This window comes from Globicephala melas, chromosome 17 (genome assembly GCF_963455315.2).
Source record: "Globicephala melas chromosome 17, mGloMel1.2, whole genome shotgun sequence".
Classification (NCBI taxonomy): domain Eukaryota; kingdom Metazoa; phylum Chordata; class Mammalia; order Artiodactyla; family Delphinidae; genus Globicephala; species Globicephala melas.
In genome coordinates, this window is record NC_083330.1 from 72,733,422 (window position 1) to 72,750,485 (window position 17,064).

At 49.1% G+C, this 17,064-nt stretch overlaps 1 protein-coding gene across 2 annotated transcripts in view; it reads right to left on the reverse strand.

Moving 5' to 3' along the window:
* The window catches only part of ZFAT (zinc finger and AT-hook domain containing), a 185,525-nt gene that overhangs the window by 46,989 nt on the left and 121,472 nt on the right, over nucleotides 1–17,064 (reverse strand). For both annotated transcript variants that reach the window (XM_030875874.2, XM_060286942.1), the window contains one exon: nucleotides 859–997. In XM_030875874.2, coding sequence (XP_030731734.1) covers nucleotides 859–997 — 139 coding nt within the window. The remainder of the gene's footprint in view (nucleotides 1–858; nucleotides 998–17,064) is intronic.

Below are 17,064 nucleotides of genomic sequence, written 5' to 3' on the forward strand. Positions count from 1 at the left end.
AACAGCAAGTGAGCTAAACCCTCTCAAGTGGGAATGCGATTATTTATTAAAAAAAGAAGCAAAACCCCGCCAAACTTTTCAATGACATTAGAGGCTTTCATCCATTCTCTTTAGTTTAAATGTTCTAAATAGTTTTTCCTTTTCAAGATGCATAAGTAATCTGGGCACTCAATAAACATCTTTGGATAATCTAAAGAATCCCACCTATAAATGCGATCAGTACAGCATTATTTACAACTGCAATAAGAGAAAAATCTGGAAACCCTATAACAACAGGAGCATAGTTAAATAATACTTGATACTGTATCGGGAAAAGCCCTCAGAGGTTAAAGCAGGAAGACAGTGCACCAAAGGAAAACAAAATGTGCATGTTAATCATTGTTAAGTAAGCCATGAACTTTCATTTGTGCGAGATGTGTGCACGGACCAAGGACAGAAGGCAATACAGTCAGCCCTTCGCATCCCCCGGGTTCCGCATCCAACGTGGGGCTGCAGATACAAATGCTGACTGTTCTCTGCCATTTTACACGAGGGATCGAGCGTCCACGGACTGCAGTATCCGTGAGGGTCCCGGAGCTGATCCCCCGCAGATACTGAGGGACGACTGTACTGACAAATGAACACTATGGGAAGGGTGGTAAAATCTGTGGGTTAATTATCGCTTTGTCCATTTAAGAGTTCCATTAAGGGCACTGCAATCCAATCCTGGCATAAGTAACATGATATAAACAGCAAGGAGGAGGCGGAGGACAGCAGTTACGCTGAGGACCGTTCAGGGATCGGGGCGGCGCTGCAGGAGCACGCAGCGCCACCCCGTGGGGCTCGGCCGGGCAGGACAGGAGCGGCCTGCTCGCCTACCTTGCTGGATGAGTGCGTCGGCCGCCAGCTCCCCGGTGCCCACGTTGGTGTACTCCTCGTTGGGGTGTTTCCTGTTGTAGTGCCGCTTCAGGGAGCCCGAGATGTTGCATGAGTAGTGGCAATGGGCGCAGCGGAAAGGCTGCAGCGACAAGGAGGAGGGTTAGGGCCAGGCCAGCCCTGTGCGATCGAGCTCCAGCTCCCCCACCACCCTCCCACCCACCCACCCCGCAGTCCTCCTCCACGACTCTCCCACCTGGGAGCATCTGCTTCCTGGAAGGCCTGGGAGGGGAAACCGCCTGCTGGGAAATGCTCCAGGAAAAGAGCCAACCTGGGGCGGCTGAGTCCTGCCTCTGCAGGGACCGTCCAAGTCACCTGGCAGGGGTCGTCAGGGTCAGAGGGGTCTCTGCTAAATGAGGCTGCTCTGATTTCTTTTCTTTGCTGTCCACCCAGATTTATAGTTCTTGTTTAAGAAGAAAATAACAAAAAGCAACCCAGGAATCTATCACTTTTCTTTTCTTTTTTTTTTTTAAGTGAATGCCATTCAAGCATCTCCCCTTACCATTACTTCCCTGATGCTCCTGCTTCTTTAACTAAATGGACTCCTCCACAGCATTTACCTGCAAGCACCACGTATATACATCACTGTCCCCCCTTAGGGAAACCTGCCTGATAAAATCTATTTCCAACACCCCCACCTGGGCAAGACAAGGCTCTTTTAGGATCAGGGCACCAACGGGTCGTTCGTGCAGTCTTATCCGCCAACTTGCAACTGCTTCGGGGAATGCAGAGAGTGGTGAGGGGAAGAGGCACCTGCTCAGGTCTATTGGGAGGCCCACTGAGACCCATCCACCGGCCAGGCGATGGACGGACAACCGGATCCTCGTCCTTCCCAGGCCCTTACTCCTGGTCAGGACAAAATCAAGTGTCCCTCTGAGCCATGTGCTACACAGCTATACAGCACAGGGCTATGGAAATCCCAGTTTTGCATTCAGGGCCTGTCTGGTGACACAAGCAGCTTCCTGGCCCAGCGGGAACGGAAGAGCACAGAGCGGCCCACAGGACAGCAGGGGACTCAGATGCGGCACGTTCAACTGACCCCCAGCACGGCCTAGCCGTGGAACTTCAGACAAGTAGTGAAACTCCTCTAAGCTTTGAGCCTCTTATCAATTCAAAGGGGATGATATCACTACCTGGTAAGGCTGCTGTGAGAGTTAAATGATCCAACATAAACTGGTATCTAAGATGCCACAGAAAGCATATACTGTTTTTACGATTTTACATTTACTGTTTTAGCAATTTTACACGACCCTTACTATGTCTGTGGGAGTTGATGCACCACTGTGTCTGGTGAGACCTCAAATCCACCTCGCCTTCTCAACTGTCCAAGTCATCAATATTCCTCCACTGCCACCTGGAAGAGCTAAAGCAGAACCGTGCATCTCTGAAGCGGGATGCACCGACTACGGGAAAAGTCCTCTCTTTGACACTCCAATCGGCCCCTCTCTTTCCATGGTTCTTCAAGCCTACAGATGTGCTGAAGTCTCCCCATTGAGAGAAAGAAAGAGATGGAGGAAGGGAAGAAAATGACAAGAAAAGCCATCTACCTGGGCCCTGTTTAAATCGCTCTACTCCCTGCTTGCAGGCCACCTCCCACCCCACGCTCTCGAAGCGCGGTCCTGCCTGCCGCCTCCATACCATCCCCTTCCTCTCTCAGGCCCCCCAGATCTCCCAGGCAAACCACTCCTGCGGGTACAGCCCGGGCTCCCTCTGCAGACCTCGCCCCCCTCCTTCCTCACCTCCTTCCACTGGCTGCCACCTCCCACCGTGACGCGTTACATGGTGACAGCACTGTATCACCAGGTTCTCTTTCTCGCTCTGAACTTTCTCGGGTTATTTTACTAGATCTGCTTCCCAGGCCTGAGGTGAAATGCTGACTTTCTCTAAGGTTCTGCCCTGGGGTCTGTTTTGTTCTTCCACTGTGGTCCCAATGGTCACTTTTACATGCTGATATATCCAGTTGTGATGGCTCCCAAACCACAGATAGGAATTTTCAACTGTCTTCCAGGTATCTCTACAGGGATGCTCTGGAAGCACCTCAAAATAAACACACACAATTTCAGACTCACGATCTTTCTGCAGAATCAGCTATTCATGCAAAGACAGAAACCTGGTCGTCACCCTAGACTTTTCCTTCTCTCTTCCCACCCAACCAACTACCGAGTCTGCCCAGGCTTCCTCAGACACGTGTCCAGAGCCCTCCCCTCGCCCCTCTCATCTATCACTCCAGCACAGAGAAAGTGCTGACCTGGCCTGTAAGGGAAATGCTGTGACACCCAGGAGAGCAGTTCTCAGACAGCAAGACTGGCGGGGGGGGGGGGGGGGGGGGGGGGGGGGGGCGGGGGCGGGGGAGGGCGGGTGTTCTCTGGTGAGCCAACCTGCTCTGAACCCTTCCGCAGGGACCCCACCCTCCGTCAAGGGCACACCGTGGTCACCAGATGCTTTGTGCTACACTGCACGTGCCACTTTCCGTCCTTCATGGAGAAGAAACCCGTGGTTTGGCCTATGAGGGCTTATTAAACAAAAGGACCTGGAACGAAGGCAAAAATTAGCCAGGCTTCTCACCTATCTACTGAGCAGAGAATAAGAGACCTAAAATGCCAACATATGATTATCTGCAAAGTTAAAATAAAAGCTAAAACCTTCTTAAGTGCTTTCAGCTCCATAAAAGCAAGTTCTATTAAATTATTTTGCAAATATTAGCATTTGCATAGAAATCAAAAAGAACCACCAAAAAACGCTCCCCTGCCGGTGCTGGGTAGTCAGTGAACACAGAGGCAGGAAGAGGCAATTAAAATGAGAAATGGTCCTACAAACCTAACTTCAGGCTTGAGAGCCAATTCCATTCTTCTTCTAGCAAAGCGGATAAACTGCCTCATGAGAGTTGCGACTCCTTTAATTCCCCACGCCTGCTCCTTGGTAGAACTGCTAATGAAAAGAAGAATGGCCAAAACGTCAGCAGACAGGCCAAAAAATATAGAGGTGAGCCCAAATGAGAAATCAGTTTCTAACCCACTGATCTCTATGAAAATCTTCAATTCTTAAAGTTAAAAGGGACACTTTCAAAGACTGACATTGACCAAGCCTCCCTCCGTGACAAAACAGCCTTCTGCAGCCTCTGACAGTCTGTGATCTCAGCCTTTGTTAGAGGCAGGGAGGTCAGACCCCTGGCCCCTTGCACTGCTGAATGGCTCCAGGGGTTTAGGAGGATAAACCTTCCCGTTCTCTTCTACTCGCTTGAAGCCGCCATCACCTTTCACACGAAATCAATCCCCACCAAGCTTCTTCTTAGGACCCTCTCTCTTTAAAAGGTGCAGCTGAGCCGCATCTGGGCCTTTCAGGCCAAACAAGTTTGAACTTGTGGGGCACTGCCACGTTCCAGCAGGGAGTTCTGCTGGGGCCGTCGCTGTAGCGCAGGAGACATAGGCAAAGAAAAGCGTGGATGACGCCCCTGCACCCACCCAATGCCAGGCATAGAGTCTGACTGCATTATTAACAGTGCACATCTTGGGATTTTGCTTATGGAGCATGTATTTACTGACCTCCTGCTATGAGTCAGACATTGTTCTCTCACCCTGGGGACATAGTAAATGAATGAGAGATTCGTGATCCCCTGAATACACAAGAGTGTGGGGACTTAACATATCAACTGCAAAGATTAAATGTCATCTAGGCAAACTAGATCACAAAACTTGTTTCCTAAGTCTAATTACTTGCAGATAGCATAGGACGCTACATCTCAAAGGGAAGTTATTTATCGAGAGCTCTCAGGCCAGAATCCAGCCAAGAGTTATGAGGAAAATATATGCAGGCTATAGTCCTGTAGTGCACGTGAGACAAAACATCCAAAAAGAAAGTGGATCGAAAACAAGGCAGAAACCCGCTGTCATGCCTACAACGCAGTGTTGCACTAGATTTGTTAAGTAACGTGACCTAACATAATAACTATTTTAGCTCACCTTCACTGATAGCTATCATATGCCAGAGAGTTCTAAGTTCTGCATGGATTAGTTCCTGGAAATCTCACAACCTCCTCATGTGGTAGGTACAATTGTTATCTCCATTTTACAGATAAGAAACTGACATGTAAAAGGGTTAAGGAATTTGCCCAAAGTTTCAGTCTCCCAGCCTGACCACTTGGTCTGCACTGGATTTGGGGCCCAAGACCAGCCAGCAATGAAGAGATGATGTGACTCCCCGTCTGTCATTTCCTGAACATCTATCTTCCCTGGGAGGGGCATGGTTTGGTTTGCTGGGATTTTCTAGATATAAGGCAGCCCACATCTCACCATCAACTTCTACACATGAGGACCGCCACGGTGAGCTGGGAGGAATGCTGGCCGTTCCTGGGGGGCAGGGATGAGGCAGGGATGGGTGGAAGCCAAGAAGAGGGCAGACACAGCCAGGTCACAGTGGGACGTGCGCTGAATCAGGAAATGAGGTTTTTAGGAGATGGGGTTTCCAGTGGGTATCGAGCAGGGGGTGACATGCCAACTTCACAGTGTTCACTCTGGAAATTAACAGAGGGTGGAAAGGAACAAGACTGAAGGCAGGGAATCAACTGTCCAGTTGCTACAGGGGTGTAGACAAAAGATCTAGAGGCCTAAAATGAGAGAGTGGAACAAAAATATGGGAAAGGAAGAGGGAGTTTAAGAGAGATGGAGGAGGAAAGATCAGCCGACCTGAAGATGGAGATGCAGTGTGAGAAGACAGAGACAGAGAGCCTCAGGATGACTCCCAAGTTTCCAGCACGGATGACACAGGAGGAAGGTATCCGGGCAGCCGTGGAGGAAGTTCTACAGATACGGAGAGAAAGAGGGAGGACGCAGAGCCCTGGACATCCAGCAGGGCAGGTCCAGAAAGCATTTGAAGGTATAAGGTGTTCGGAGTCTAAAGTTCAGAGGACAGTTCTGGGCTAGAGGTACAGATGTGAGCACGGGCAGCCAGAGAGTGCCCTAGGACAGAACACACCCATTGTCGGTGAGTGTGCAAAGTGATAAGACAAGCGGCCTTAGAACAGCACCCGGGAACACAGGAACAGCAAGAGAGGAGCTCGTGAGGAAGGACAAGAAAGAACGGCAGCAGGCAGAAGAATCAGGGGTGTCTGGAGACGAATGTCCTTCATGGAGGGAGGGAGTGACAGAGTCAAGTGCACTAAGAAATCCGATAAGGCCTAAAAAGTGACCACAGGGACTGGCCATCGGGGAGGTGGGCTTGTGGCCTGACTGAAAAGAGCTGGTTTCAGGAACATGCTAAGAACAAAGGCCATGTCATGGAGAGAAGGCAGGGGCAGAAGCTGGATTTGAAGTCAGGTGTCAGTGACATTTCAACAATGCAAACGATATGCCTTTTTCAAAAGGCGCATCAAAGGATCCTCCTCAAAACGTACACTGACAACCAACCATTTGAGTTGAAAGAAAAAGTACAATTGAACTTGTGGAGGCTGGAACTCTAAGTTCTCAGACTTACGTCAAGAAAGCAAGTAAAATACACTTTGTCCCAATTTGAGGATTTGCTGTTCTGGTTCTTCAGACAGAAAGAAAGAAAACAGCAGAGGACAGGAAGTCCTATCTCACCTGTGAAATCGGGCTCTGACAAACCTGATGAGAAGACATCGAACTACACGAGACAGGTTAATGCAATCTCCCATGGGCGTCAAGAGACGGACTCAGAGGAATGTTTAAAACAGATGAGAAGCTGGTGAGGAGGTGATGTCCAAGGTCGTGACATCGGTAACCAATCACAGAGCACAGGATGGCTTTCTGGTAGAAGGAGAGGGCGCCCTGCTGGCTTCCGTCCACAGCAAGCAGGAAGGCTCTCACCTGGCAGGACCCTGCGGGCCACTGTGTGGAACCACATGCAGCATCACGGTCCTATAACTACATCCACGGGCTCAGAGACCAGAATGTGAGCCTCTCCCTCTGTGATGGGCCTGATGCTCTCTGAAGAGGATGGGGAAGCATAATGGCAAGGGAGAAGGTTCCAGACGACCTGTGGGTAAAACTTACGGCCACGAGTCATGATTTCATAGCCTTAGTTTAACAACCCGGTCAATGGAGAGACAGAGATAAAGAAGGAGATAAACCACAAGTCTAAGTGGTATTCAGGTGAATTTGGATCCAAAATGCTGGAAAAGATTATATAATCGTTACAACCTAAATTAAGTGGGCTGGTTGGTACGAGACAATTTAGACGCTGCTTGGTAGAAGCCAGGCTATTAGAAAGTGGCAGCTCTGCACCAGAGGGAGACCTTGGTGTTGACGTGTGTACAGAGCCCCAGATGGCCTCACCTGCCACGCCTCTCTCGCAAGGTGAGCCAGGCTCCGGGCCAGGTACCGCCCAGGGCCTCCTCCATGTCTCTCCTCTGCTTCTCCTCACGCTGTCAGGCTGCTCCTTTTTCTCAGCAACACCCCCACCTGCCCTCCTCTACCTGGCTAAAACCTCCAGGACAACTTCTGGGGCCCAGGTGAGCTGCCCCTGTCCCTCGGCGGGCCTCCAGACTGCTGTATGAGGCATTCATCCCTGCCCTCTGATGTGGCGCCCCCTTCTACTTGAGTTCCTTGCATCAGGCTCCATCTCTCCTTTTCTCAGTAACCTCGAGAAAGAACCGATTGATTCTAATACTGCACGAGCCAAGACAAGAAGGGGATGTGGCTGTCTCAGCGAAACATGTCATGACAGTGCAGATCAGTCCATCATCCGAAGGAGCAGGCTGGTCCAGTTAGATTCAGCACTGATCCATTCATTCGAAGCAAAGCCTCCAGTCCTGGATCCCCAAAGCATGAATCACCGGATTATACCAGCGAATATACCCACCCTCCCCCCACTTAAAACAATGCGCCTCTTTGCTTTGAAAGGAAACAACACTATTGTGCTTCACAGATTCCAGCCCAACTGGATGAGTTCAACTTTTTCTTTATCCCCAAGTCACTAAACATGTCTCTGCTTTGTCTGGAAACGTTCACCAGACAAGCTATCATTCATTCTGCAAAAGTCTTAGCTCACAGGCTACTCCCTGCACCTTCGCCTCTGAAACCTTCCCTAACTCCTGGGAAGATGTGACTTTTCCTTCCCACGTGCCCCTCAGCACCTAGGAAAGCCCGGCGGCATGAATCCTGCTGCGGCGTAACTGTTCTCTGGAGGTCCAGCACCTCCCTCCCCGACCCGCTCCAGGCTACAGCACCCGGAGAGCAGAGTCTGTCCCAGCGAGGCTCACCTGTGCTCCCTCGGCAGCCAGGCCAGTCCCGCACAGGTGGGCTCCCTATTATACCCATGTGGCTAAAGGAGAAAGGACAAACCACCTTCCTCTTTCTGTTACTGACTCCTGTAAGCCTCCCAACAACAACTAAAACTAAAACTCTGGATAGGACGTTTCTTCAAACGACATTAAATTTAACAACTGTAAAAGACATTACATAGGGTGTGGGGAAAGAAAAGCCACAGCACGAGAGACTGCATTCACGACATGTAACCAAAAAAATGACCCACACCCCCGATATATAAAGAATTCCTGAAAACAAATAAGAAAGCAAAACCACTCAATAGAAAAAATGAGAAAATATTTGAACAATATTTTTTTTAAAAAAAGGAACGAGAAATAAATACAAATGGCCAAAAAACATATGAAAAGGGGCTCAATTCCGTTAACCACTGTGAGAATGAAAATAAAGCCACACAGAGAGGCCCGTGCAGGCCCAGGAGGTTGGCCACCCTGAACATTCACCCTGGGACATGGAGCAACAGAAGCTCCAGGCCATGCACCTCTACTGCTGGTGTAACCTGGTGCAACCTTTGTGGAAAATGGTTGGGTATCACCTCGTAAAGCTGAAGAGGTGCCCACGGACTGCAAGTCCTCTGCAGTTGTGTTCACCCCGGAGAATCTCGTAGACGAGCACACCAGGACATGCACACAGACAGTGCACAGCAGCAGAGCTTGTAACGGCAACACAACAGAAACAGCCCCACTGTCCACCTACGACTAAATGGATGAGCTGAGCACATGAACACTCCCACAAGGGTTGCACAACAGGTGCTGTGTCCCACTGGGGAGTACGATGCCACAGAGGATGGATGAAGGATGGAGACATGCAGTCTCACCAACATAACGCTCAGTAAAGAAGCCAAGTTGAGAAAAAAGAATATAATAAATTCCATATATGAATCCATATATATAGATATATGCCCACATATAGATATACAGATAATATAAAGTTCAAAAACATGCAATGCTAAGTTAGTTTGTGTAGGGATGTACAAATGGATGGTAGACCTACAACTACAAAGGAAACCAAAAAGTAATTCCCAGCGAAGTCAGGATAAAGGTCACCTCTGGATAGAGGAAGGGGGTGGGCTCAGGAAGACCCCATGAAAGGGCTCTGAGGACTGGCAGTGGTCCATTTCTCGGCAGTGGGACATGAGTGTTCATGTCATAATCATTCATCACACCACATACTCGTGCATATGCAATATTCTGGAGGTACATTCTATTTCATAACAAGAGAAGTAAAAAAAGAAATGGTTGATTAAATAGGTAAATATGTGACCAAAAAAAAAAAAAACCTCTCCTCACAAGGTTTTTGAGGATTACAGGTAACTTAGATCAAATGCCTTGAATGACATAGCACCCAATGAGTGGCAGCCATTAGTAACGTTAGTAACAACAATGGCAAAGGCACTTATACCCTGACATGTAAAGCTACCTTTACCCTTATTTTCTTTCATCGGTGTGACAAAAATCACGTTGATACTAGAACTGGGTTCTAGCATATCCGCCCTTCATAACCCAAAATGTCCAAGAAGAAGACTGCAGTCGGGGTGTCTCTCTAAAGAGAGACCTGGTCACAGGCCTGGAGGAAATATTAACTATAACACTGGCATCGCCAAACTTAAATCAAGTTACACGGTGGAGAGAGACGGTCCTGGATTATGCAAGCACTTCCCTGGGGCGTGGGCTGTAGAACACCGGTAAGATTTACAGCCGCGCTTCTGCAGCTGAGAAAACCCGACAGGAAGATGGAATTTTTTTTCATAAATGTCTGAGGTGGCCATCAATTCCCTCAAATGCAAGCTAGCACCAAGTCACCCTGAGAAGCGTGCAGCTGGGCTGGGGGCAGGGCAGGACCCGGGGTTCTCGAGCACTGTTAATTCAGGGCTCCCCTCCCTCAGAGACTGAATTCAGTTATGTCTGAGACTTACGAGGCAGTTTCATCTCATCAGAGCCTGGAAAGGACAGGATGAAGTGTGACAGCTTTTTCTAACTGTCTTACCTGGATTTTATTTCTGGAAAGAAACAATCAGAACAGATGCTTCCCCACCGTTGGGCATGGAGAGCTCTGTGGTCCAGAATATTTCGCACAAACTTTGAGTGGCAGGGGATTTGGGGGGGCAAAGAGACCTGGGCTCAGGCGGGGATCTAGAGCTTCACAGCTGTGCAACTCCAGGCATGTTTCCTCATTTTAGCACAAGGAGTAGCGGTAATGTAAAGAGAGCAGCCTGCGTGGAGACGCTATCAGATTATTATCATTGACAGTTTAGACACAGAAACTCAGGGCAAACTGCCTTATTAAAAAGAAAAAGAAAGAAAGAAAGAGAGAAAGGGAAGGGGAGAGGAGGGGCATTCCTTCTGGCCTGCGTACTTGCATGTGGGATTTGAGGATGTCCATGTTTACATGTGGAGCACAGGGGGAAGGCCAGATCAAGGAGGGGAGCCAGAGTGCACTGGTGACAATGACCGTGAACCCTGAGTCCCTACCGCAGGCCTCACGACCACCTTGAAAAGAAACCTCAATTCCCACTTCCCAGGTGAGGATGCAGAGGCCCTGGGAGGATAAGCGGCTTGCTGAAGGTCATACAGTCACCAGGAAAGCTGGGTGTGAGCCAAAGTCTGTCTGGGCCCCAAAGCCCACGTGCCACTCCCCTTGGCCGCTGGTGTACTGACTGCAAGGCCCCCCGCCAACAAGCCTCACTTCAGCAACAATCTCCCCCATGGAAGGATCAGACGGATGATTTCTGCAGTTCTCCCTATTATGGTATATTTTCAGCTTTGCAAATGACTTTGTGTTTCCAATTAACAGGATCAACAAGATAGTACTGTTTTCATAGTAGTATTTCCAGCACATAAAGTTCTGGTACACAAACTACTCACTTTTCTTCCCCTTGTCTCCCTATTCCCCCCTTGGGGACCTGGCTCTGCACAGCCCCCCATCTGGACAGCCCACGGGGTTGCCTGCTACCCACCACTACCTCTAAAACTGCAGGTTAGACAGTTAACAGCACTGCCATACTGAAGTCCATCATGTCTACATTTCCACAGATTTTTAAGAAACACACCAGAAGAAGATTACCCACACTCCCTTGGACAGGAATCTCCTCTGAGATGTATGTCGAACATAACACAATAATGAAGCGAGGCTCACTACGCCTGACATAAGAAAACAATACGCTTCCAGATATTAAATCTGCTCTTTGCTAAGAGAACAGCTCCTGGTGGGCTGCACTGGGCATCCACCCCATGCAGTGCCTGACTCCCAGCAGGAGGTCAACAGCACTGGGTGAATCTACAGAACCCCATGACCTTGGGACCACGCTTGATTACATGTGCCTTTTCTCACTTTAACCTCACTGCCCCTCGCTACTGAGGGACGAAGTGCCGAGAGCGCAAGGCCACACAGTGAACTGAGAGCAGAGTGCAGGGCAAGTAGGGCCCAGTGATGAAGAGCCGCTGAACCCCGTGCCCTTGTGACTACAAGCCTTCCAAGGAGCCCAGAGGCCCACCTCCACCTAGATGACTTCCAGGATCACCCTAAGTCACTAAAGTTCTATAGACTCTATTCACTTACTCATTTGTTCACGCGACAGGTGTTTATTAAGTGTTGCCTCCCTGCTGAGACTAGAACAAAAGCTAAAAGTGCTCCCACAGGATGCACATTCCAGCATCATAAACAAGGAACTACACAATCTGCCAGATGTCATCAGACAGTGCGGAAAAAATAAAGCATTTGAACCAAGACCAGAAAGAGGAGGGAGACTCGCGTGGCTTTCTGGAAGAAGGGCAACAAGAAGAGGGGAGGGCAGGGGTGAGGCCAAGCGAGGATGCGCGGCGCGCAGCGGGCTGGGCAGCCACCTGTGGTCTGCAGGGTGTGGGCTCTAACTTGGGTGATCAGAGGCCACTGCACGGCAGACAGATGTGGGGTTCGATATGCTATTTTTTTCTACTCTTTGATTCTCCGATAACCAGCATTTCCCAAGTTGTTTCACGAAACCTAAGTGCTGGGAGGGAACACTGGGGGGAAGAAAAGGGAGGAAGGGGTTCTGTGGTGAGGTAAGTTTGCGAATCACCGCACACTGCGCCCCTCCACACAATGCCTGTAACATCCCACAGAACAGTGGTCTAAGGAACACACTCTGGAAAATCCCACCTTATGCCATCCTCCATCCCCCAGGTAGACCACGTCCCCCTGAGCCACATGCCTTACACTTCTGCTGAGTCGCCCACTGTAGCCAACAGAGAGCAGTGGGTACCAGAGACTCGCAGAACAAACCATGCAAAACAAAAACCCCGACTGATTGGCCGCTGGCTTCAAAATCTCCCTACTCAGTGGTAAAGGCGCCCATGAGAAACTTCTTTTCCACTCAGAGAAATGTCATCACATTGGATTTGTGAACTGCCAAGTCCCATTACCCGCACAGGGTCATCCAGCAAAGCTAGTGGCCCTTTGAGAACGTTCTGGATGATGACATGGGCTGGGAGACTGACATGTTTCGCAGATTTACAGAGTGCATCCCCACAGCTGCTCCGAGAACCCTTTCAGCAGAGCCACATGCAGGCCCCTCACCCTGTAGCAAGAGAAAAACACACTGGGCCAGGTCAACCGCCGAGACTGGATCTGTACCTCTGGGCTGGGAAGTGAGCCACTCAAAAAGAAAAACATGCATATTCATAGGAAAAAGGACGGAGATTGTAAATTATAAGACACACGGTGATGCCGATACGGGAAATTCCTAAAGAGCATCTGCGTCTGGAATCCTGGCTCCCTCACCTCCTCCTCTAGCCGGGGCTCAGAGGTAGAAGTGAACGACGCACACGCAGAACCAAGTGGGGGGACGGGTAAACTAAGCCCCAACCTGACATACACATACACACATACATACACATACATACACACACATACACATACACACATACATACCAAGAGCCAAAAGATGCACAGTCACAGGGGACTGACAAGGAGAAAAGGGACACAGGGGCAGAAGCAAAGAGACACACACCAGAAAGGAAAGGACCTGCATCCCAAGGAGGGCCGGGGGCAAGTGGACGTCCACGGACTCACGTTCCTCGGGCTCAGCCCTTAAACAGGTTTGTGCCAAAGCTTTCAAAGCAATGCTGTCCGTGTGAATGAGAGGAGCACCCCGTCTCCTTGTCCCACTGGTGACCCTGTGGTCTACAACCCAAGCCTTCAGTCAAAGCTGCCCTGCACCATCTATGCAGAAGAGAAGAGTTTTGTAATTTGGTTTTTTTTGTTTGTTTGTTTTTTGTTTTTGGCCCTGTCTCTTCAGGATTATAAGCCTGAGAGCACAAGGTTGGAACTTCATTCCTGGGTTGGCCACAACAGGGACAAATCCAAGCTTGGGGCCAAGGATCCAGAGAGAAAAAAGCCAGGTCTTCATATATTTCACCAAGCACAAAGTCACCTCTGTTGTAAAATAAGGCCCGAGACAAATTAAACAATTTAAAAGAATAAATGTTTTAAAACCATGGAGTTCCACAAGTTCCAAAATGCCTTACGTTGAGGCAATTATCTCATCACAATAAATAACAGTAAATCAATCCATACTAATTGCTTCTCGTGCAAGAGCTTAGATGACTCTTCAAATGTTCTCCAATTATTGATTCTTTTTGTAATCGCTTATGCTGTCAAAATGCAATATTTCCAGAGAATATACTGTACACTATTAGACAGACAGGATTTTAATTTAACATAAGACAATCCAATTTCCTTTTTTTTATCCCCGAAAGTGCTTAAAAAATCTAAAATACAAGGAAGCTGAAGATGGTGTAACAGGTTTTTAGCAGAGACATTCCAGTTCAAAACAACTTAATAAATGGCCCCTCTGACCACCTACCCCCCGCCATGGCCCTTCTTCCTCCTCATAGGCATACACATGCTTAAAGGAAAAAAGGGAAACATGTAATCTCAGATTCTCCACTTTCATGGAAATTAAGAGCTGAAAAGCAAAATAAACACCACCAACAGCAACCCTACAATGGACTTCTCACTCTCTTTGCCCCATGGTTCAGTAATTTCCACTCATCTTGGGAAACGCTATAGCTGCTAAGTTTACACTCACTCAGCATTCTGCTTAAAGATTTTGCTTGAGTCTTGATAGCTAAACATCTAACTGCAGGCTTATATAATCAAAGCAGTGAGGGGAAAAAAGAGACGAGGGAGCCAGAACGTCCCTCTGCTGGGCTTGAGAGTAGGAAAGTGGAGGGTAACGCATGGAGGGTAGGTTTGTCTACAAAGAGACAAGGCTCAAAATCCCAGCTCCTCCGCTTACAAATTGTGTTACTCTTGAGTATGTTACTTAACTGGACTCTGGGCCTGTTTCCTCATCTGTAAAATGGGAAGATCAATACCTACATCATAGTAGTTTTGAGGGCAAAATAAGGTAACATACATGAAACACCTGTTGAAATGCCCAGCAGATGGCTATTATAAAAGGGATCGGTCCACCTGTCTTTTTTACTCTGACACAAGGTACTTAAACATTCCAACACTGTGGCGGAAGTTTCTGATGGGAAGATGGAACCATCTCCTGGGTAACAGAAGAAGTTATAGTAGAAATAAAGCCAGAATGCTTGCTAAAGCAATGCCGGGTGGCTCAGCGTTCTGGGGGACACTGAGGATCTCAGACTGAGGATTAACTGGAACTGTTTATAAATGTGTGGTCCCAAACATTCTGCTTCTTTGAGACCATTTCCGTACTTTCACTTCCTTGTTTATTAAGTTTAGAGTGGAAACTAGGAGTACATTAGTTCACTTCCTGGCTGCACTCATCCAAGCACCACCTCTGTTCAATTTAGTATCTAAGCGCCTTACTCAGCCTATGAGCTCAGCTGCCTGGCATCTTCTATATATATAACTTGATTCTGCTTCACATGGACACATTATGAACGCCTTTGGGACCCATCTCATTGTCAAAAATACAACAAGGGATTACACTAATTCCCTTTGATTTGTGGATATCAGTCGATCAGAAATTTTTGGTTGCTACAGGTTTCAAAAGCTACAGATTTTGCATGATAAGATAATACTATATTAACTCAATTAAAACATAGCTTTTAAAACATGATAGGGGGCTTCCGGGAAAACGGCGGAAGAGTAAGTGCGGAGATCACCTTCCTCCCCACAGATACACCAGAAATACATCTACACGTGGAACAACTCCTACAGAACACCTACTGAACGCTGGCAGAAGACCTCAGACCTCCCAAAAGGCAAGAAACTCCCCACGTACCTGGGTAGGGCAAAAGAAAAAAGAATAAACAGAGACAAAAGGATAGGGACGGTACCTGCACCTCTGCGAGGGAGCCGTGAAGGAGGAAACGTTTTCACACACTAGAAGCCCCTTCGCGGGCGGAGACTACGGGTGGCGGAGGGCGTAAGCTTTGGAGCCGCGGAGGAGAGCACAGCAACAGGGGTGCGGAGGGCAAAGCGAGGAGATTCCCGCACAGAGGATCAGTGTCGACCAGCACTCACCAGCCCGAGAGGCTTCTCTGCTCCCCCGCCGGGGAGGGCGGGGCTGGGAGCTAAGGCTCGGGCTTCGGTCAGAGCAAAGGGAGAGGACTGGGGTTGGCAGCGTGAACACAGCCTGCAGGGGGCTAGTGCGCCATGGCTAGCCGGGAGTCCGGGAAAAGCCTGGAGCTGCCGAAGAGGCAAGAGACTTGTTCTTCCCTCTTTGTTTCCTGGTGCGCGAGGAGAGGGGATTAGGAGCGCTGCTTAAAGGAGCTCCAGAGACGGGCGCGAGCCGCGGCTATCAGCGGGAACCGCAGAGACGGGTATAAGACGCTAAGGCCGCTGCCGCCGCCACCAAGAAGCCTGTGTGCGAGCACAGGTCACTCTCCACAGCTCCCCCCCCGGGAGCCTGTGCAGCCCGCCACTGCCAGGGTCCTGGGATCCAGGTACAACTTACCCGGGAGAACGCACGGCGCGCCTCAGGCTCGTGCAACTTCATGCCAGCCTCTGCCGCCGCAGGCCCACCCCGCACTCCGTGCCCCTCCCTCCCCCCGGCCTGGGTGAGCCAGAGCCCCAGAATCAGCAGCTCCTTTAACCCCCCCCCCCCCCGGTCTGAGCGAAGAACAGCCAGCCTCCGGTGACCTACACGCAGAGGCGGGGCCAAGTCCAAAGCTGAGCCCCTGGGAGCTGTGAGAACAAATAAGAGAAAGGGAAATCTCTCCCAGCAGCCTCAGAAGCAGCGGATTAAAGCTCCACAATCAACTTGATGTACCTGCATCTGTGCAATACATGAATAGACAACGAATCATCCCAAATGGAGGAGGTGGACTTTGAGAGCAAGATTTATGATTTTTTCCCCTTTTCCTCTTTTTGTGTGTATGTGTATGCTTCTGTGTGAGATTATGTCTGTAGAGCTTTGCTTCCACCATTTGTTGTAGGGTTCTATCCTTCTGTTATTTTTTTTCTTAATAATTATTTTTTATTTTATTTTATTTTACTTTATCTTCTTTCTTTCTTTCTTTCTTTTTTTCCTTCCTTCCCTTCCTCCTTCCTCCCTCCCTCCCTCCCTCGCTCCTTTCTTTCTTTCCTTCTTTCTACATCTACTAATTCTTTCTTTCTACTTTTTCTCCCTTTTATTCTGAGCCGTGTGGATGAAAGGCTCTTGGTGCTGCAGCCAGGAGTCAGTGCTGTGCCTCTGAGGTGGGAGAGCCAACTTCAGGACACTGGTCAACAAGAGACCTCCCAGCTCCACATAATATCAAACGGCGAAAATCTCCCAGAGATCTCCATCTCAACACCAGCACCCAGCTTCACTCAACGACCAGCAAGCTACAGTGCTGGACATCCTATGCCAAACAACTAGCAAAACAGGAACACAACCCCACCCATTAGCAGAGAGGCTGCCTAAAATCAT